The sequence below is a fragment of the Mobula birostris genome, chromosome 4 (genome assembly GCF_030028105.1).
Source record: "Mobula birostris isolate sMobBir1 chromosome 4, sMobBir1.hap1, whole genome shotgun sequence".
In the NCBI taxonomy this organism is placed as follows: domain Eukaryota; kingdom Metazoa; phylum Chordata; class Chondrichthyes; order Myliobatiformes; family Myliobatidae; genus Mobula; species Mobula birostris.
The window spans coordinates 65,129,773-65,152,905 of NC_092373.1; the positions used below are offsets into that span (position 1 = coordinate 65,129,773).

The 23,133-nt window shown below is 40.4% G+C and overlaps 1 protein-coding gene across 3 annotated transcripts in view; it reads left to right on the top strand.

The window, feature by feature from the left end:
* ap1s3a (adaptor related protein complex 1 subunit sigma 3a) overlaps positions 1–21,773 on the top strand; it is a 50,527-nt gene extending 28,754 nt beyond the window's left edge. For 2 of the 3 annotated variants that reach the window (XM_072254607.1, XM_072254606.1), the window contains 2 exons: positions 6,402–6,510; positions 11,248–11,439. In XM_072254607.1, the coding sequence (XP_072110708.1) occupies positions 6,402–6,510; positions 11,248–11,439 (301 nt within the window). Of the gene's footprint in view, positions 1–6,401; positions 6,511–11,247; positions 11,440–20,135 lie in introns of those variants that run through there. The other variant, XM_072254608.1, reaches the window with a different exon arrangement.
* Positions 21,774–23,133: the final 1,360 nt, after the last annotated feature.

Consider the following 23,133-nt stretch of genomic DNA (forward strand, 5'->3'; position numbering starts at 1 on the left):
CAGTCATGGGTATAGACAGAATAGAGCAGTGGGCTAAACACACACGCCTGAGGTGCATCAGTGTTGATCGTCAGCGAGGAAGAGACGTTATTGCCAGTCCCCACAGATTATGGTCTTCTGGTTAGAACATCGAGGATCCAATTGCAGAGGGAGGAGCAGAGGCCCAGGTTCTGCAGCTTCTCAATCAGGATCGTGGGAATGATGGTATTAAATGCTGAGCTATAGTCAATGAACAGCATCCTGACTTAGGTGTTTGTGTTGTCCAGTTGGTTTAAAGCCGTGTGGAGAGCCATTGAGATTGCATCTGCCGTGACCTATTGTGGCAACAGACAAATTGCAATGGGTCCAGGTCCTCGCTGAGGCAGGAGTTCAGTCTAGTCATGACCAGCCTCTCAAAGCATTTCATCACTGTCGATGTGAGTGCTACCGGGTGATAGTCATAAAGGCAACTCCCATTATTCTTCTTAGGCACTGGTATAACTGTTGCCTTTTTGAAGCAAGTGGGAACTTCCGCCCATAGTAGTGAGAGGTTGAAAATGTCTTTGAATACTCCCAGCAGCCTCTGAGACAGAGATCACAGGGTCATCAGGTGCAGCAGGGATCTTCACAGTTGAAGTTATACTCTCCCTTTCAAAGCGGGCATAGAAGGTGTTGAGTTCATGTGGTAGTGAAACATCGCTACCATTCCTCTTCCTAGAGATGCTGCCTGGCCTGCTGCGCTCACCAGCAACTTTGATGTGTGTGGCTTGAATTTCCAGCATCTGCAGATTTCCTCGTGTCTGCCATTCATGCTATTGGGTTTCGCTTCATAAGAAGTAATGTCTTATAAACCTTGCCAGAGTTGTTGTGCATCTGATGTCGCTTTCAACCTTGTTCAAAATTCTCACTTTGCCCTTCAAATAGCCCTCTGCTAACCATAAGCAACACACATCAAAGTTGCTGGTGAACGCAGCAGGCCAGGCAGCATCTCTAGGAAGAGGTACAGTCAACGTTTCGGCCCGAGACCCTTCGTCAGGACTAACTGAAACAAGAGCTTGTAAGAGATTTGAAAGTGGGAGGGGGAGGGAGAGATCCAAAATGATAGGAGAAGACAGGAGGGGGAGAGATGGAGCCAAGAGCTGGACAGGTGATTGTTAAAAGGGATATGAGGGGATCATGGGACAGGAGGCCTAAGGAGAAAGAAAGGGGGAGGGGGGAAGCCCAGAGGATGGGCAAGGGGTATAGTGAGAGGGACAGAGGGAGAAAAAGGAGAGAGGGAGAAAGAATGTATATAAATAAATAACGGATGGGGTACGAGGGGGAGGTGGGGCATTAGCGGAAGTTTGAAAAGTCAATGTTCATGCCATCAGGTTGAAGGCTACCCAGACAGAATATAAGGTGTTTGCGCTCTGCTAATCATCCCTGGTTTTTTGGTACAGGCCTGGGTTGCCAGACTTGAATGCCACAGATCTAGCCTTCAGCAGACAACGTAAAGGTTGGGAATCCCTGGTTTAGAGGGATATTGTCCAAATGCTGGCTAATGGGACTAACTGAGACAGGTATCTTGGTCCTCATGGATCAGTTGGGCCAAAGAGCTTGTTTGCATGTTGTTCAATTTTATGAATCTGGGACATGGTTGTGAGATCAGGCACCCTCGCTCCAGAAACATCAGTACAGGAATTCCTCCGGGAGTGTCCAACTACCTTCAGCTGCTTCTTCAAAGACATTCCTTCCACCAGAAGTTGAGAAGCAGTGATGTTTACTGACAATTACACAACATACAGTGCTGGTCGTAACTCCTGAGAAACTCTTTCTCATTTAGTTGAAGGTAAACAGAACTATCGTATATTTGTTTTGCATAGATTATTCATTAATCTGCCAGAGTTGTACATCCATTGTCGCCTGCAACCTCGTTTGAAATTGTCTCTTTATTTTTTGAATTAACCCTCCACAAATCATACCTTGTTTTCTGATACAGGCCTGGGTCGCCAGACTTGAATGCCACAGATCTACAGTAGCTTTCAGCAAGCGACGTACCTCCTGGTTCATCCACGGCTTTTGGTTTGGGAATGTACAGTAAGATTTTATCTAGGCACACACTCATCCACACAGGTTTTAAAGAAGCTGGTAACAACTGCAGCATACTCATCCAGCTTTGAAGATGAATCCCTGAGTACAGTCCAGTCCAGTCCAGTCCACCGATTCAAAGCAGTCCTGTAAGTGCTCCTGTGCTTCCCTTGTCCATACCTTCTTGGTCCTCATTACTGGTGCTGCAGTCTTCAGTCTCTGCCTATATTCAGGGAATAGAAGTGCAGCCAGGTGATCAGACTTCCCGAAGTGAGGTCATGAAATAGCACAGTAGGCATTCTTGATGGTAGTGTAATAGTGGTCTAGTGTGTTGTTTCCTCTGGTATTGCAAGTGACTTGTTGATGGTAATTGCTTAGTGATTTTTTTCAGACTGGCCTGGTTAAAATCCCCCAAATCGATGGTGAAGGCGTTATGATCCGTTGCTTTGTGCACGTTAATCCCGTTGCTCAAATCAGCTGAAACCTGATTGTCATTGGCCTGAGGTGGAATGTATAACGCTACCAAAATGATCCTGAAAATCTCCCATGGCAGGTGAAAAGGACAGCACTTAACTGCTATATATTCCAGGTCTGGTGAGCAGAATTGAAACAGCACTGATGTATTTGTGCACCAATAAGAATTGATCATTAGGCATACTCTTCCACCTAAGTACTGAGCAAAAGGGGGAGGAATCCTTTTGAAATGCTGACACGTTGAATTTTTAGTTTTTCATGCTTTACAATTTTCCCTGTTTTGGGGCTCTGAGGAAAAAACAAACGTGATTCACACATGAAAATTCTCGGTTAAATTGATTAAAATTCATGGTTTTAATATTTATTTATGTTAAAAAAAGGATTGGTGGCTGAATACATTTACAAGGCACTATATCGGTGATGATAAATCTGATTATGAAGCAAGGGCAGAAATACAGTGATTGCACTTAGGAATGAGAGAATTGCTGGTAACTCTCACACTAGTATGTCAGTATTGTGACTGTGAACGAAATGACGTGAAGCTGGTGATATCGAAGTCTTTATTTCAGACAAGCAGGCATCATACTAGAGACACTCTTGGAAGAAGAAGTCTCCTGACCTAATATTACATCACACTACATTCAATGTCAGTAGGACCATAGAGCTGATTGTGGATTTCAGAATGGGTAAGACAAGGGCACACAAACCAGTCCTCCAGAGGGATCAGAAGTGAAGAGAGTGAGCAATTTCAAGTTTCTGGGAGTCATTATCTCTGAGGACCTAACTTGGACACAAAGTACTGATGCAGCTGTAAAGAAGGCAAGCCAGCAGTTATTTCATTAGGAGTTTGAGGAGATTTGATTTGTCATCTAGAACACCCAAACTTCTATAAATATATCATGGAAAGCATTCTGTCTGGCTGAATCACTGTCTGGTAGGAGGTGGGTGGGGGGTGGTAGGCTACTGCACAAGATTGAAGTAAGTTGCAGGAACTTGTAAAATTAGCTCCATCATGGGTACTGTTACATACCTCGTGGGTATCTTGTGACTGTCTTATGACTATGATGTAATTGAGTATCTTGTGAGCATGATGTAATGGTCTTGTGATGGTGGGGTGATGTAATTTTCCCGCCAGTGTGAGATCACGTGATGACATGTTCCCTACAGGTATATAACGGGAAGCCCCTGTTGTTACGCAGTTTAGTTCATTGTTTAATTCGTCAGATACTCTGGTATGCTGCGTATTCGTCTCATGACGCAGTTTTGTTTTAAAGTGGAGTTTTAATTTCTATTGTAAGGTAAAATCGTTGTGCCGGCAGTTTCGCCAATCGCTGCCAGTTTTGTTTCGGGTACTTTAGATTTACCTGTACAGTCTAGTATTGGAGAGTGAAGACCTTACCAAAGTATGGGAACCTGAAGGATTGAGTAAAGTTGGTGTCGTTCGGTGGTTTCATAAAGGATCGACCTTATTGAATCTTCATTCAGGAATAATGGCCTGCATCTGAGATAGCCCCTGCAAGATCAGGAAGGTTTGTGCGGTGTTCACCATCCAGGAAAAAGGTCAGTTCCTTTAAGCCACTTTATTTCCTTTGTCGTGAATCCTTTGGATGGGATCAGCAGTAACGTCACACCTTCGAAGAAATCCGTTTCCAGAGAAGTCTCTCCTTATTGACTGTGTAAGTCACTTGGACTTTGAAATTTACCACTTTAAGAACTGTTCCAGAGTTAGCGTATCGCAGTTAACTTCCAGTTAAGTTAGTCATTTGAATACTTTTCGCTATTGTTGAGCAGAGTTTAATAAATGTTTGTTTATAAAACCTGACTCAATTCTATATTCATTGTTGCTGATGATGTAACAGTACTATCCTCCATAGTATCCAAGACATTTTCAAGGTGTGGTGGTTTAGGAAGACCACCATGTCCATCATTAAGGATCCTCAGCACCCAGGACATGTTTTCTCATTGTTTCTGTCAGGAAGGAGGTACAGAAGCCTGAAGGCACACATTTGTTGATTCAGGAACAGCTTCTTCCCCTCTGCCATCCAATTTCTAAATGGACATTGGACCCATGAACCCTACCCCATTACTTTTACATTTGTTTTTTGTTGCACTATTTACTTTAATGTTATATATTATTTAGTGTAATTCAATTTCTCTATATTTATTTCTCATGAATTAAATTGTACTGCTGCCATAAAGTTAACAGATTTCACGACATATGCTGGTGATCTTAAACCTGATTCTGATTCTAACATTTTATATGTTAAAGAACAAAGGAAACAACAGGACAATTTCTATAGTTACAATGTATTCATTATGCTCCCTTTGAGTTGCACATAATTTCAAACATCTCCAGGTCTTCACACCAACACACCCAAAATGAGTGTTAATCGAGTCTGTCTCTTTAGCAGCATTCATGCATATGCAGACATCACAGATGAATGGGAGTTTCCTGGTTTGCACTCAATCCCAGTCTGCAGCTCCAGGAAGAACAATGTTCTGAGCTGCATTTTAAACACTATCTGTGACTCACATTCAGATCTGAAGACTGATTGCTGTTGAAATTAATATTTGCTATATTGCATAACGCAAGGATATGCCCTAATGAATATTCCTTATTACATTAACGCTTTGCACCCCCCCCAATCCCACAACTTTGCTAGTTAGATATTTGTGATGATTTCCTGACTTGGTTTTGATGCTAAACTCAGATTCCAGTGGTCAAATGCCCACTCCCTGCACCCAGCAACAGTTAACTTTAGGAATTTGCCTACTGAACCTGTGCAGGTTAGACCTGATGCAGATTCATCCTCAAGGTAAATGGCTAGGAGGTACAGGGATAAGTTTCAAGAAATTTATACTTTAATTGATGTAGTATACGTTTCTAGTGTTGAAAATGGATTTGTGATCAATGTACAGTATAAGTTGTCGAAATGTCTTAAGAAATCGCTAAAATGTTTAGCAGCTTCACAGGAACCATGACTTGCCCTTGTCAAACAACTTCTTTGGGTAGGGCTTCTTTGATTTCACCACCTGTTGCTGTGTACGACCAAAGGGAATGAGTTGAACAATCTCTCATTGACTACCTTTGTAAGCAACTGGCTCTGTCTGACAGCAGATTCCAGGGCATTTTGGCACATCAAATTCTAATCATAGCTTCTTCTGTTCTTTAGACACAATGATTACAATCTTTTAAAATAGTCTTTAAATGACTTCCTGATATGTAAGAGGTATTATTTTTATAGGCACCAAATTTTGTTACTCAGTTAAATAAAGCTGTTGCTTAGTTAAATAAAGATGTGCTGGATGGGTTTTTCTCATTTGTGATAGGGTATTCCAGAGGACTATTCTGAATTGTGGGATAATGGTGCTATTTTTCTTTATGAATGTAAGGACTCTAATTCACTGACAATAACGGTCCCAAATAGGAAAATCAACTACTCATTCTAAGATCTCTAAAATGATGTGACTTGCACAACTGAACCACCATGGTAGTGTATGCTTAGCGCATCGTTTTACGCTGCCAGTGATCACCGATGAATAGTTCAGTCCCTGCTGCTGTTTGTAGGTATTTTGGTTCTCTCCATGATGAATGTGTTTTCTCCTGCTGCTCTAGTTTCTGCCCACATTCCAAAGACGTACAGTTAGGGTAAGTGAGTTGTGGGCATGCCAGAAGCATGGCAACACTAGAGGGCTGCCCAGTGCTGATTTTGATTTGACTCAAACAACATCTTTCACTATATGTTTCAATATTTAGGTGTACATGTGCAAATAAAACTAATCTTTCTTTCTTTTTTTTTGGACATTGCCAAGCTAATGTGTCTAAACTGACGATCACTTCACTGCTGAATACGAATCTATATTTCTTTTCTGTACCCTAGGTTTGCCAGCTTGTATTTTTGTTGTGCAATAGAGGAACAAGATAATGAACTTCTGGCTCTGGAAATCATCCATCGTTATGTGGAATTGCTGGATAAGTATTTTGGCAATGTGCGTTTTCTGTGGTAAATGCATTTACACTTTCAGTAATTGAGTTTTCCCAGGATTCTCTTTTATTTCAAATTTCCAAAACTGCTCTGTGCTATATTTGACATCTCCAATATTTTCCCCCCGCTCCTGTCCTGAATCATTTCCCTGTCTTCGCACTTCCACTAAACACTATCAGCTGCAATTTACAAGACTTTGCCTTTCTCTCATCTGGCATCAACACCATCTACATAGTTCATACACTCTTGTTTCCACACTATCACAAACATTTCCATTGTCCTCTTCCTTCACTCCATCTATAAATATGCTCATTTCTCTAACTGCCTCACTTCTGATGAAAGATCATTGACTTGATTTGCTTCACTCTACACAGATGCTGACTGATTGCTGAGCACTTTCAGCATTTTCTGTTTTTAATTTAGATTTTCATAAACAAGTTAGTTGTTTAATTTACTACTTTACAATATTGAGGCTTTTCCCCCCTCTGTACTTTGAATGCGATTTCTGCTTAAGTGAAGGGTGTGCATGCTGTGGAGTAGAAAACTTCACTTTTAGCTCAGTACAGCTCATTTTGTTATGTTTGTAGAAACTATTTTAGCATGAGCTTCAAAGATTACACGGTCTGACTAGTGTGATAGTTTCACAGCAACTAGGAAGAGCTGTTCAATACTGAAACAAATGTATGTCGATGAAGGAAACTGGAAGTATTGGTAGTACTCAGCAGGTCAGGGAGCATTCTATGGAGAAGGAACTAGAACTGATACGTTGGGTCAGTTGCCTTTCTTCAGCCATGGAAGCTTTAGAGAAGGTGCAGAGGAGATTTATCAGGATGCTCCCTGGATTAGAGAAAATGTCTTATGAGGAAAGGTTGAGTGAGCTTTGGCTTTTCTCTTTGGGGTGAGAGAATATGACAGGTGACGTGATGGTGGTCTATAAAGTTATGAAAGATGTACGTTGAGTGTATAACCATCACCTTTTTCCCAGGTGGCATGCATTTAAGGTGAATGGTGAAATGTTTAGGGGAGATTTCTGATGTAGCAATTTTTTTTTACGGAGCGTGGCAGGTGTCAAAAGTGCACTGCAGGGGGTGGTGGTGGAGACTGATACAGTAGGGACACTTGCAGACTCTTAGGCACATGGAAGTAAGGAAAATGCCGTGTTATGTACTAGGTAGGAGGGAAGGGTTAGGGTACAACGTTATGGGATGAACTGTGTTGCACTGTTCTATTTAACTGGAAAAAATGTGCATCTTTTAATCTGCAAATAAGAGAGGAAGTGGAGAAAGGTTCTCTGAAGGGATAAAGAGAATTCAGAAGAGAGACATGTTGTGGCTATCTAAGAAGGGGTAGTGAATGGCTATTACTGATAACAGAATGTATGGAGAAGTTTAATCTTCAGGACTTGAATGAGCAGAGTTGAGGTTAAAAAGCAAACAAGCAGTGTTAGAACTTTGAGATGTGAAACAGCAGCAATTCAAAATTTGAAATAAAGAATGCTGGAAACACTCAACTATGGAGAGAGAAAATCTGAGTTATTGTTACGGGTTGACTATATTGGATCAGAAATGGCCATTTCTGACACAGACAGGAATATATAGTTATCTGAAATTATTAAAATTAACATCAAGTTGTAAAGACTGCTCAGACTGAAGATAAGGTGGTGTCTTCTGTCTGCAAGAGTGACTTGGAGCTTCCATTTCGCTCTCAATTTGATTGTCCAACACACTCCCACTCTGACCTTTGTCCTTGACCTCCTACACTGTTCCAACAAAGCCCAATATAAGTCCAAGAAACAACTCTCTGACATCCAGCCAAGAATGATGTAACCCCTTAATACTGCATTCCAGATAATCAATCATTCCCCTGCGTCAAAACTGGCCATTTCTGAAGTAATGCTGCCACAGACCGAAAAACCAAGTGCAGGTAGGTAGTTTGGTTTATTGCTCTTCACCTGTTTTCAAACGTAACTTTCTAAAATAAATTTCGCCTGCTTTTTTACTCAATCTGAATATCAGATACATTATAAGCAGTTTAAAAGATCCTTAGATAACAATTAATTGTCAGGTGGCCATGTGTAAGTTGGCAGTTTAGGAGTAAGGAGGCCCATTTGTCACTTGTGTAATAGTCAGCCATACAGTATCCGGGCCTGGAGGACATTTGGATCTATGGGGGTACAAAAAAGTAGATCTACAATGGGGTTAGTATAGGGCTAGAAAACAAGGAATAGGCATGAACCAGACCACTGTTTATAATATGCTAGTTGTGGCATTCTCACCCAAGTTCCAGAGGGGAAAGCTCAGAATCAAATTCATTAACTTATCCCATGTTCATAGAAACATACAGAGAAATGCGTAATTTGCTTTAACAACCAACACAAATGTAGGGTGTGTTGGGGCAGCCTCCAAGTGTTCCTGCACATTGTGATGCTAACATAGCATGCCCACTCATAATGTTCAGCAGAACACAACCAGCAAGAACAAGCAAAACAAGCCCCTTTCTTCCCTCCCACTCCTCCATACAGACACATAGTCTTCCAACCCCAGGACAGGCCTCTGGGCCTCCAGTCTCCAGCCTTTGGCCATTGGGCTTCAACTTCTAATCGGCATTTAAGCTTCAATCTTCAGTATCGATCCATGTTACTAGCCAATGATAGGACCCCAAACTGCAAACTCGGACTCCAAACTCTTACTCCAGGATCACCGACTCACTAGCCCTCCAGCCTCCTCACGCGGACATCTGATCCTGTGACCCACGGACCCGGGACAGCCAGATACATGAATATCCTTTGACGTGTGTCCGCATTGCTGACCATTGAGCACGGAGCAGAGGCCTGGACCCTGGATGTCCTTTCTCGCCTGTCCACGTCGTTCGTCCTCAAATGCGGAGCAGAGGCCTACACTCTAACTCCTCCACATGCCTGTCCCTAATCTCCACTCTGACTTCTCAACTCCCCTCATTCTTGTCTCTAAACCACAATCTAACTCTCTTTTCTGTCCGTGGGGAGATGTGTTTGATGTCCTTGTTGCCTTTTGAGTGGGGGAGGGGTGGGGGGTCATATTTTTCTTTGAATGGCTTCCATGGTTTTCTTTGTTTTGTGGCTGTCTGCAGAAGATGAATCTCAGAGTTATACATACTGTACTTCGATAATGTAAATTGAACCTTGATAACCTCTCCAAACTTCAGAAATAACTATGAGCATTTTAACAACATTTATCGTACGGAAACACTGGAAGCCACTGTTTTAAAAATAGAAAAAATCATGGTAATCAGGCAAAATCAACATGGTGTTTTCAAAAGGAAATGAGGCATTGGTGAGCCCAGATCTGGATTTCTGTGTACAGTATTGATACCTATATTTAAGGGTTTATTAATATTTTGGAAATAATTTGGAAAGTTATTAGACATGCTTGGAATAAGTGGGTTGTTGTGAGGTAATATTGGACAGGTTAGACTTGTATTTATTGTAGACAGAGACTGCAGATACTGGAATCTGAAGCAACAAGCTGCTGGAATGACTCGGCATTCAAGTAGTATCTGTTGGGGTGGAGGGCGGGGAGCAGCAGGAACTGTTGACATCTCAGATTAAAATTCTGCATCCGGAGGGAGAGCCTGATTGAAACACAAGATCTAGAGATGCCTTGACAAGGTTGATGTGAAGAGGTTGGTGCCCTCTTGTGGGAGAATCTAGAACAGGTTTGCCCATCTAAGCCAGAGATGAGGCAAAATTTCTTTTTTGGGTTTTTGGGACTCTCTTTCTCGAAGGGCAATGGACTCAGTCTTTGAGTAATTTTAAGACAGAGGAAAACATCTGATAAGCGAGTGAATGAAAAGTTACCATAGGAATATGGGAATGCAGAAGTGAGATCACAGTCAATTCAGCCACGATTTTAAATGAATGGTGGGGCAGTTCAGAAAGGGCAAGAAACCTACTCCATGCTCCCAGTTGTACATTTGTCAGAGGCTTTAGGGTTCAATTCCCCCTTCAGAGTCCTGGGCACAAAACCTTTAATGATCTGAACTCTAATGCAGCTCTTAATCTGTAATCAACGGAGGAGACTGCAAACAGAAGTTTTATCTGCCCTTACAAGTAGGCAAAAATTTTTTGAATTTCTGAATATTTTGAAGAAGAGATGTTATCATTGACTTGGTCAATACATGCCTCAATGAAGATTTTCTAAATCAGATTTTGTAGAAAATATCACATTGACCTTCGAGATTTTGACTTGCATATGTTGGATATTGCACTTAGTGTATTAACACACAAGCCACACATCAATAAGTACTTAATTAGGTAAATAGGTGTTTCAGGTGTTTAAAAAGGTATTATGTGAATACAACTCTTTCATCTAAAATTGAACTTAATCATAAGATAAATGTTTAATTTGTCCTGGTCATTCAAACATTTGAGGATATGGTACACTGCATTAACACTAACTCCATAGATCTATAGTATCTAGAAAATTTCTCACTTAGATACACAATTCATAATTTGAATAAAAATATAGTTGTAATACTGATCAGGTCAGGTATTATCTGAATTTAGGTTCAGCACATTTTCACCATTATGAGAATGAGTATTTTCAGGATCCTCTGTTTCTGTTTTAAATTTCCAGTATTTGCACTTGCATGTTTTTCAACATAATTTGATTAATTTTATGGATCATATGTCAATGTCATTATTTCTGTACAACTGATTAAAGCAATTCCTGTGGATTTTGGAAATCTGGTTGGACTTTTCCAGGTTTGTGAACTAGACATCATCTTTAATTTTGAGAAGGCCTACTTCATACTGGATGAATTTCTAATCGGAGGGGAGTTGCAGGACACCTCAAAGCACAGTATACCCAAAGCAGTGGAGGAGGCAGATATGTTACAAGAGGTAAGGCAAAGAAAAAAACAACTGAATATCTGCTGTCATAAAGGCAACAATTAATATACCATGAGGTTTGGATTTGAGGTTTTGTGGAAAGTGCAGCAAGGCAAGGGTTATCATGATGTCCAGGCAAGGATACATTGTAGATAGAGTGCAGACAGTCCAGGCAAGAAAGGTCTTAAAAGAGCATAGCTTCCCTTTGCATAGCAGGTAACTAGGGCTATTTAGTCTTACTGAGACAAGATAAGAATACAACGGAAGGATACATGGGTCACACATGCCAACTAAAGGAGAATTACTTTACTAACTTCAAAATATCATCAGTTAGTTTGCAGTTTTTATTGGCTTTTAACACCTGTATTGCCAATGGTGGTTGATCTTGCAAGTAAGGCAGTCAAACATAAACAATTTTTAGCAAATGGTCAATATCTGTAACTATTAGTTAATTCTGTACAAAAACAGCATTTCTTTGAATTTAGAACAATGTGGTGCGAGGGACTATGCTGTTCTTCTTGTGCACAAGTAAAGGATGATTGAGGAATGAGTGTGAGTTTTCAGACTCCAGTTCATTGGCAACAACAGTTTGAACTCTGAATATTTGTTGTTAAGGTGCGAGAAAGCGGTTTCACCATTAGAATATTCATGAAATGGGTAGTTTGTGCCATCTTGTATTCTAATATGTTCAGCTTTCTGGTTTCGTGCATCTTCTGTAAACTTTATAGGAAACTGTGTCCCAAGTTAGAATCATTGATGAAAGTCCCGTGTAATTTCTGCAGCAGATACATATTAAATGACAGCACAATTCCCTTACAACATTCCTTTGGTTTTCATAGAACAGCAGCAAATGGAACCTCCTTCATGTCAGTCTCTCAACTATGTTCTATCCTTAGAAAACCCAACCCTCCACTTCAATCACCAACCCTCCTACCCCATCTGTCATTGTACTTGCTATGTTTTGTAACTCCAGAAACTAATTGAAAGAAAAAGATATGAGCTGGGATAATGGTCTACTTAGTATTTCGTTTGTTTTTGGGGAGGCACTTGTATATAACTCATAATGAATTATGGAAGTGGTTCTGACAGCTCTGGATACTTGACTCTGTTCTCCTCAACTGATCAACATGTTGTCTCCAGAAGAGTTCGGATGCAATCTCCACTGTGTAGGAGAATGGTTCACTACTGAAAAGGGGCAGTACAACGAGACCTAGGTGTCCTTGTTCATCAGTCACTGAAAGCAAGCATGCAGGTACAGCAGGCAGTGAAGAAAGCTAATGGCATGCTGGCCTTTATAACAAGGGGAACTGAGTATAGGAGCAAAGAGATCCTTCTGCAGTTGTACAGGGCCCTGGTGAGACCACACCTGGAATATTGTGTACAGTTTTGGTCTCCAAATTTGAGGAAGGACATTCTAGCTATTGAGGGAGTGCAGCGTAGGTTCACGAGGTTAATTCCCGGGATGGCGGGACTGTCATATGTTGAAAGATTGGAGCAACTGGGCTTGTATACATTGGAATTTAGAAGGATGAGAGGGGACCTGATTGAAACACATAAGATTATTAAGGGATTGGACACGCTAGAGGCAGGAAACATGTTCCCGATTTTGGGGGAGTCCAGAACCAGAGGCCACAGTTTAAGAATAAGCAGTAGACAATTTAGAACGAAGTTGAGGAAAAACTTTTTCACACAGAGGGTTGTGGTTCTGTGGAATGCTCTGCCTCAGAAAGCAGTGGAGGCCAATTCTCTTGATTCTTTCAAAAAAAAGAGTTAAATAGAGCTCTTAAAGATAGCGGAGTGAAGGGATACGGGGAGAAGGCAGGAAAAGGGTACTGATTGTGGATGATCAGCCATGATCACAGTGAATGGTGGTGCTGGCTCGAAGGGCTGAATGGCCTCCTCCTGCACCTATTGTCCTTAATCTTTCCAATACCCAATTTTGATCATTTTTTTAGTTCCTTGCAAGGACTGCTTGTCCAGAAGGGAAACTTCGAACCTCCTTGATTGAGGAGCTCTCAAAGTGCCTCTGCTGTTTGTCCTTCTGAGATTGGGTTGAGGAGAACCAAGCATGAGCACAAGGGCCAACCCAGGAACAGCATAGTCGGTGTTTGTTGGTTGTGGAGAGAGCTGCAGTTGCAATATGCAAGGAGGAAATTGGTGAGTTTCTGATTTAGTGTAGTGTATTCTGCTGACATTACTCACAGTGTGTTCTTTAGATCCTGGATAAATATTTCCACAAAGCCATTTGTAGCTGGGTGGGATGGTTTAGATGTAATATGTCTTATTCCATTCATTTCCAAGAATGACTCAAACCGTTCTGCAACAAACTCTGATCCATTGTCATTGACTAAGTGTTCTGGAACACTAGTCCTTGAGAAGAAGATTCTCAACACGTCGACAGTGTGTAAGGCTGTAGTGAAGGCTATTGGAAACACTTCTGACCACTATGTAGCTGTATCCACTATTACTAAGAAATTTGTGCCCATGAATGGTCCAGCAAAATCCACATGAATCCTCTGTACAACGCAGGCCATCCCCAGGATGGAGGGGTTCTGCTCTCGAAATCTTCTGGAGCTTGAAGGCAAGACTTTCATTTTGACCATGACTAGATGATCAGCATATTGCTCTTCCAACACTTTAGCACTCTGCTTGGATGTTACAACAACTCTCAATACCCACATAGGGAAACCTCCACCAAGGATAAGTTCATTCTAATGCTGGTAAAAATGGGGGAATGGAAATTTCTTTTGCATATTCCAGTCAATATGGGTTGTCATGAAGACCTGAGACAGTGTGTGGTCTTTCCTGGTTTCCCATTGGATCATCTGTGCCCTAATAGGGACATTATTGATTTGTATTAGGGAGAATACATCAAGAGGAATGTTCTCTTTTGTCAATTTTTTAGGTATTTCCTTCTCCAAGGGTAAACTGAACAAATCATCAGCATTTCCATGATTAGTTTCCCTATTGAATTTGATCTTGTACTTGTGTCCTCCAAGAAACAGAGCCCATCTCTGCATTTGTGCTGATGCTGTCAGCGGAATATGCTTCTAAGGATTGAAAATGGACATCAGTAGTTGATGATCAGTAATGAGGTTAAACTGTCTCCCACATTGATTAAAACATTTTATAACCCCAAACCAGACTCAATGCCTCTCTATCAATCTGTATGTAATTTTTCTCTTCAGTGGTAAGGGAACGTGATGCAAAGCTATGGGATGTTCACTTCCATCACTCATGTGACACGACTGCACCCATAGCATAAGGCAATGTGTAGGCAAGGCTCACTGGATGATGTGGATCATAATGTTGTGAGTACAGTGTCTGGTGTTTCCTTTTGGAAAACCACCTCACAACGCTTTGTCTGTTTCTTCTTGATCATATTAATAAGTTCAAGGGGTGGACTACAGTAGCCAGATTTGGCAGGGAACTGTTATATAATTGACAGATCCTAAACGAGGATCGCAACTGTGACACATCCTTTGGCTTTGGGGTTTCCACCACTGTTTGAATTTTCTTAGCACACTTGTATAAATCTTGTGCATCAGTGGTGTGACCACAATAGGTGATGCTTAGATAAAAGACTTGTTGCATTGTGCTCTGAGCCCAGAATCTTATCTTTTTAACACAGTCTTGAGATTTTGGAGATGTTCCTTGTCATCTTCCCTGGTAACAATGATGTTATCCAGCTAACACTGAATGCCTGGACTACCTTGCAGCAACTAATCCATAGCTTTCTGCCCAAATACAAGTGCAGATGCTACTCCAAAAGAAGCCTATTTTAGCAATAATGCACTTTTTAAGTGTTAGTAGTGAGAAACACTTTAGACGACACTTCCATCTCCATTTATAGTTAGGCTTCAGCTGTCCATTTTACTTCCAGAAAGGGTTGCAAAGATGTCCTCTATCCAGGACAGAGAGCAGTGGTGGACCCAACCTTCTTGACTACTGGGACCATTGCATTGCACATTGGCTCCACTCAAACTTGGAAAGAATTCCTTCAGCCTCCATACGACCAAGCTCACTGGCTACTTTATTATGGATGGTATAAGGATCCAGACGGACTTTGTATAACTTGGGTGTGGCATTTTCATCTAACACTGTCTTGCCCTTGATATGTTTGAGATTTCCAATGCCATCCTTGAACACTGCTGTGGCATCGTCCAGTGCCTTTCTTACTTTGCTTTCAGTTGACACCATTCCAGGGGATGTGGCATGGAAATTGTGGATGGATCACCAATCAAGTTGTATTCGTCTCAGCCAATACAATGCTGACCCTTCTGTTTTTACAACAAACAAGTCCAATGTGGCTTGTTGGTTGTTGTATTTCACTGTTATGAATGTCATTTCCACAGGAATTATCTTTTCTCTGATATAAATTGTTAGTTTGTACATCTGTAAGCTTCAGTTCAGTATCTTTGAAATGTCATCCAAACTTATTTTGTGAAATGACTGAAACAACCGAACTGGTGTTCAATTCCATTTTAATTAATTTGCTGTTCTCTTTTGGCGTAAGCCATATTGCTTGATTCCTGTTAGTTCTCACATTGTAATTCTCATATCTACTCAATCCAGTGTCATACTCATCATTATCAGTTTTTTCATCAACAGTATGTAAATTAGTGCTCTTTTTGAAATTGCAACTTGACTTTATCTTTTACTCTTCCCTGTGCAGTTCATTTATTTTTCTCTGGCTAACATGCTCTTTGTATGCATTCTACTTTGCTGCATTTTCTGCAAGTTTTGCCTTTAAACCTGCATTGAGCCCCTGCCACAATGGTAACTCAATCAGGCAAGTTTCTGATTAAACTTTGCAAATTTGTTCATGCACACATTCACTCCTAACTGCAACTCCATTGCATCTCTGGCTGCTGTTTCCATTGATTCAGTTCTTTCAACTGTTACTTTAAATGAATGGTGTGCTTTAGTTGGGTGCCTTTTTTGAATTTTTTTTGTCAGATTTCTCTAACTAAATGATCTCTCAGTGCATCATTAAATCCATCACTGAACTGACAAGGCTTGGACAATTTCTTCAATTCAGCCACATGGGCTGAAATGGGCTCCCCTTCCTTTTGATTCTGCTAATGAAACCTAAAGTGTTTTGCTATCAACAATGGTTTCAGCTCTAAATGTTCCTGCATTATGTTTACAATATCAGTGACAGTCATTTCAGCTGGTTTATTTAGAGCAGTTAAACTTCAAAGCAAACTGTTTGCTTTTCTCACCCATTGCACTCAGCAACACTGGCACTCATTTTTCATTGGCTATTTCATTTGCATCAAAATACTGCTCAATTCATTCAGTATATGTCATCCAGTTATCTGTTGTGCAATCCAACACATCTATCTTTCAGATGCAGCCAGTCATTTTGACTTTTTTTATTATTTAGTATAATCACCTAGTACTCCCTGCTTGAGAATCTATGGCCAAACTTGTTGCTTGTTAATTTTGTCCATTTTCTGCCTTTTTCATCCTGCTCCCATCCCCTGCTTTCCAGGTTCTCTTACTATTTCTCAGGCAGCTTGGGACAACTGCTCAGCCAGAGTTTTCCTTGGTTTGACCACGCTAATGGACATTCCTCTGTTGTTCATGTCTGTAGTTGTTACAGCCGCATCCCTTCTTGGTAAAATACCCTCAGCTTAGCAGGGTACGGGGTTTGGAATTTAATCTTTTCTTGCTTTAATATTCGTTTCGCTTCGGAATATTCCTTCCATTTCTGTAGGACCGCTAGGGCGGTAATCATGATCAAAGTATATTAACCTCCTGTTCCAAAACACCCTCTTCTTACCTCAGGCCCTTCGTAGAATCTTCACCTTGCTCTTGAGTCAAAGGAACCTAAGTACTATGGAGCGCAGTTTATCTTCTCTGTCTCCGGGAGGCTGATGGACGAGCGAACGATGCGCCCTTTTAATTTCAATCTCCATTGTCTGAGGAATCTCCAGCGCTTCCCGCAGCAGCTTGTCTACAAAGTCCATCATCGACAATCCCTCCGCTCCTTCAGGAACATTGTAAATCGTGATATTTTTCCATCACGATCTTCCCTCCTGGTCAAGCAATTTACTTTCCTGTTGATTTAATATTTTTATTGTCTTTCTCAGTATCCTTTCCCCGTTTCGCACGTGATCTTCCATCTTCTCAATTCGAGTCTCTGCCACCGCTATTTTCTCAATGACGTTGGCAAGCTCTGACTTTACATCATTGAGTTGCTACTTTATATATTTTTGGACTTCCCTTATCTTTTCCAGAATCCTTATCATATTTGCTGCTTCACCTGCACGAGGCCCAGCGTTAGCCTCGCCGCCACGCGCACGTGTAGGAGAGTCGCGTGCTGTGCCTCTCTCTTCCATAGGCTCTGCATTGGTGCTTTTTTTAATCTCCATTCTTTCTCCCCATTCTCCTTATCAATTCAGATATTTTCGAAAGATCTTATACTTGATGGATTAACAGGGCAAAGTATGCGTTTTTCCCGAGGAGCTGTTGATCTAAACTGCCATTCTGAACAATGATGTCACCAGAACCTCAGGATCCAATTCTCTGACTCTGCTGAACCTATAGTCTATCAGACCCAAAATTCTAACCCAGAATCTCTTAGTTGACCATCCAGAATACCGTGTTGATCACTGATATGACCCATTCTCAACCCTGAGCCAGAATGTCAATCATATCTTTGGCTGTATACTGTCCTGGCATTCTCACCTCCAAATACAGACAAGGGATTTAGGATATTATATGGCTGATCTAATTGCTGGTTAAAGTTGCTGAGTCTTTGATATTTAATGAATCAGAATCTGGTTTAATATCACTGGGATATATCGTGAAATGTTTTGCACAGCAACTATAAATTACAGTAAGAAAATATTTCAAAAAATCAAATTAAGTAAGTAGTGCAAAATGGGGGGGGGGGGGAATACTGGAATAGCATTCATAGGTCTATTGTCCATTCAGAAATCTGATGGCGGTGGGGAAGAAGCTGTTCCTGAAATGTTGAATGTGTGTCTTTAGGCTCCTGTATCTCCTTCATGGAATGAAAAGAGGGCATGTCCTGGGTGATGGGGTCTTTCAAGATGGATGCTCCCTTTTTTTTTGAGGCATTGCCCTTTATAGGTGTCCTGGATGCTGGGGAGACTAGTGCCCACGATGGAGCTGGCTGAGTTTGCAACTTTCTGCAGCTTTTACAGATCCTGTGCAGTGGCCCCTCCATAGCAGATGGTGATACAACCAGTTAGATTCATACACCTGAAATTTACAAGTGTCTTCTGTGACATACAAATTCTCCTCAAACTCGTAATGAAATATAGTTGTTGCTAAGCCTTCTTTGTAGTTGTGTCAACATGTTGAGCTCAAGATAGATCCTCAGTGATGCTGTCACCCAGGAATGTGAAACTACTCACCCTTTCCACTTCTGATTCCTTGACGAGGACTGGGGAGTGTTCCCTTGACTTGCCCTTCCTGAAGGCCACAATCAATTCCTTGGTCTTTCTGACATTTGAGTGCAAAGTTATTGTTGCAACGCCACTTAACCAGCTGATCTATCTCACTCCTGTACACTACCTTATTGCCACCTGAAATTCTGCCAACAATAGTTGTGTCATTGGCAAATTTATACGTAGATGGTGTTTGGGTTGTACCTAGCCACACATCTGAGAGTGTAGGGAGAGTAGAGCAGTGGGCTAAGCATGCATCCTTGTGCTCAGGTGTTGATTGTCAGTGAGGATGGAAGTGGGTTAAGGTAAAAGTAAACATATAATGTGATTTTTAAAAATTATCAATTCATCTTGCAGTATATTTAAATAAATAGACATATAACTATTAAGAGGGCACTAAAGGAACGAGCATCATAAAGAAAGGTACAAGATAAAATAATTAAAGTGACATTGGTGAAAATGAGCAACTGGTGAGTAGCTATGTTTTTAAATGCAGATCAAGTCCAAGAAGTGTTGTTTCCGAGTCTAAGTAGCAGCACAAATAATATTATTTATGGCCAGACACTTCAGTCCCAATTACCAACAGTCCATATCATGCTTCGCATAATGTAGATACCTACATTTGCAAGAATTCCATCAGCCGGGGAACTCGCACTTTGGCTGTTCAATCTTGAACAGCAACTGTTCACGCAGCAGGGCATCCAAGAAACAGGCAACTCCAGTGTTTCTCTAGTCCTCTGGGCAGCATGGACACAGTGGGTGTCTCAACTGTATAATGGTAGAGGAAAAATGCAATAGAGATAGGGGGTTAAATAATTAGTAGTTAGATATGTAATTAAGGATTTGGGTGTCACTTGCTTTGTTATAGTCCTGGTGCCAGGATTGAGTGTGTCACTGAGTGCCATGTAATTTCTGTGTGGATTAGGAACAGTGATCATGACCAATATTTGTACCTATGATTGTCAATAGTAAGGGTGTCAGACAATCAAAATAAGTAAAGTTTCTAGGCACTAAAGATGCTGGTGATTCCAAGTCTATGTTCCTAAAATAAAAATCCTAATCAACTGTACAAAAGTTATTTTTATTGAAAGTATTTAATTGTAAAGCATTATTAAGCGTTGCTTAGTTAAATCTACTGATTTTAATTATACACTTTGCTGCAGAATCACTTGATTTAAGGATAATTGATTAAATTCCAGGCTTTAATTTGTAAGTCATTTTCAGGTGAATAAGCAGGATATTGGGGTGGGGTGTTACGCATGAGTTTAAGATTACAATTTTCATGAGAAACATCAGCATTGAGTTCTGTGAACTAATACTGTAGTATGTTTGTTACAGACTATGGAAGAATATTTAGCAAAACCAACATTTTGATGGACTCTAGAAGGCCTGAAAGATGGACTCCTAATTTATGAAATGTATACATGGATTATTGTGTGTTTACAATGGTCTAAAATTTAGAAGAATATATTTTGCTATTGCTTCACTTTATGGAAAAATGTACAATTTCAACAAAAATGCAGTTAGCAAGTTGGCACTATGCAATGTTCAGGCATAATATTTTTTTTGTATTCATAGTTATTTGTGTGCTTCTTGTTTAAAGTTTTCCATTGTTAATGAGGTGGAGGTATGTTGCTTCATTGCATTTAAAACAAAATTCATTCCTACAAATCTTCAACTAGTATAGATGGATGCTACCGAATTATTTTTAATTATAACTAAAATAAAAATCATCAACCCTGTAATTTACCTAATTTTGGTATAGAATTGAAATTGTCAATTAATCTAATGGCATGTTGAAAGTTATTACCTCCAAGTCAGTTTTTATCATGCGAGAGTATCCTGCAAAATGAGAAATTGTTTTAATATGTTACAGCTTGCCTGAAAGACTTAAGAACACTAAATTGGCTAATTGTACTTCAGAATAACTGATTTTAAAAGATGCAGGTTATTTGAGCTGATGAAAGTACCCAAGTTTGAGTGAGACATAAATATATTTGTAGTGACCTACTGCACGTTATAAATTCTAGATCACATATGGGAAAGGATTCAATGTAGCACTCCTGTCAACAAATCAGGTCAAACCCCACTCCAGCATTAACACAAAATGATACTTTCATACAATACAGATATAAAAACTGCCTTAGTCAGAGATGCCCCCTTCAAACTATGGATCCATCTGTTGCAAACTAATAAAAAAATTACAACACTGTCAAAAAAAGAACAAGTTTACTTGAACGAAAGCCAATACAAAAGTTGCTGATTGCTTTCCCCTTTGCAAATTTGCAATTAAATATAACCAAAACTGTTTAAGATGCAAATCCCTTCTAAACTATGGAAATCCATTGGAGACTATTGTTGGAAAACCAGTGTAAAATCCTTGACAGATACCTGAATTGTACCTACTGCTCAATAGGGGATTCTTTATTGCAAGCATTTTGGTTCTTTACCTATGGAATTTAAATGTGAAGCTGATGTTCACCAATACTATCCAATATCAGTTGGTAGTACAAAAAAGGGTAATCTCTTTCACAAGCTTGTGTATATACTTGGTACATGTGATAAATTCCACTGTTTTATTTATTGTTTGGTAAATTAGTAATTTGGAAGATTGTCATGTGCTTATTTGTGCCCTATGGTTTTTCAGTAAAATTGGATTCTGTATGTACTATTTTGTTATGCTGTTGTGCAGCTCCATATTAATTATTGATATATTTAATGTTAATTTTTTTTTACATTTTTAAGATTAACCTGACAAATACTACTTCAGCAAAATATTATTTCAAGAAGTAAGCAGTTATGTGCACCCTTCCACTAAATTCTCGTGTTTTTGTTAAGAAGCTTAGGTACTTCAATCATGAACTAGAAAATGTATTTGAGGCCAAATTTTAAAATTGGAAGAATTTAACAAATCTGTTGTGAAAAACAGAATTGTAACTGAAACCTTAAATATAGAAATGGAAATAAAATTGTCATTAAACCTGCTGAATAGTATACTATCAATCTTTTTTTAAACCATATTTTATCTGAGCTGTGTTTAAGTGAACTAAGGTAATCTTTAAGATTAGCTTTATTTAACATTCAAATGTATAGTGAAATGCGCCATTTTGCATCAAAGTGGTGGTTTGTGTAGTAAGATGTGTTTCAGGGTGAAAGCGTTTATGATCTTGCCTCACGCCAGCCCAGAATGCTGTTACTCACGTCAAGGCATCATTGCTCATGGCTTGGCACCTACCCCTGAGCTACCAAAAGCTGCCCTGCAAGGCTTTCTCCAGCAAGTCAACAGCCTTCCACTCACCATCCACTGCCAATGAGGGAGCATGGAAACCGGCACCATAATGTCAAACTGGTAATTCTTTCATATTTTTATAGCAGTTGACGTAGTTTGCTGAATCAGGATGATTTGGGTTTGGCCGATGACTGCCTCACATCACACTCCCCTTTCTCTCCCCCCCCCCCCCATTGCTTCATCTGTTTTATTTCCTTTCTCTTCTTTGAACCCCTCATTTTATAATTCACCTATTGCAATCTCCCAACTCCACCCCTCCCCTCCCCCCAGCTCCCCTACCTGGCGCTACCTCCTCTGTCACCCATCATTTCAGAATCCTTTCTTGCTATTCCTCTCTGCACCGGCCAGCTCATCTCTGCAATCAGTCCTGATGCAGGGGTCCAACCCAAAATGTCAACAGTCTCTTTCTTCCTACCTTTGGTGTTTGACTTGCTGAGTTCCTCCAGCATCTAGATTATGTGTTGCTCCGCCTTCAGAATCTGCACTCTCTTGTGTCTCCATTACACTACTAGCCATTGACAGAGGGTGTAGTTATAATATGTTTTTTTGAGCAAGTGCCATAGGTCAGTGACGATGGTCTATCTGCAAGATGCATTTTGGTTCCCATCCCTCTTCATCCTTCATGTAGAGCAGATTGGTCTACTTCCTTCACCCTTCGCTCATTTCTCTTAGCACTTGCCCTCAGGGTGTTAAAAGTCATGTCTATGGCGACCTGGCAGTGCAAAAGACTTCAACTCAGCAAAAACTCCTCAGCTTCCAGTACACAACCCACTCTACATTTTACAAGTCTGGAAGCAACCCTGTCTACCCCAATGAAATCAATCACCAACTAACCTGTAATTAAATGATACTCCTTTTGAAAATCATTGGAGGAGTTCCATCTACAAAAGTGATTTCACAGTTGCTTGAAATCTTTAGCAACACACTCGCCAGAGGATCTCAGCAAGCCGGGCAAAATCCATGGAGGGGAATAAACAGTCAGTGTCTTGGGCCGAATGTCGGCTGCTTATTCCCATCTATAAATGTTGTCTGACTTCAAGTTCTTCC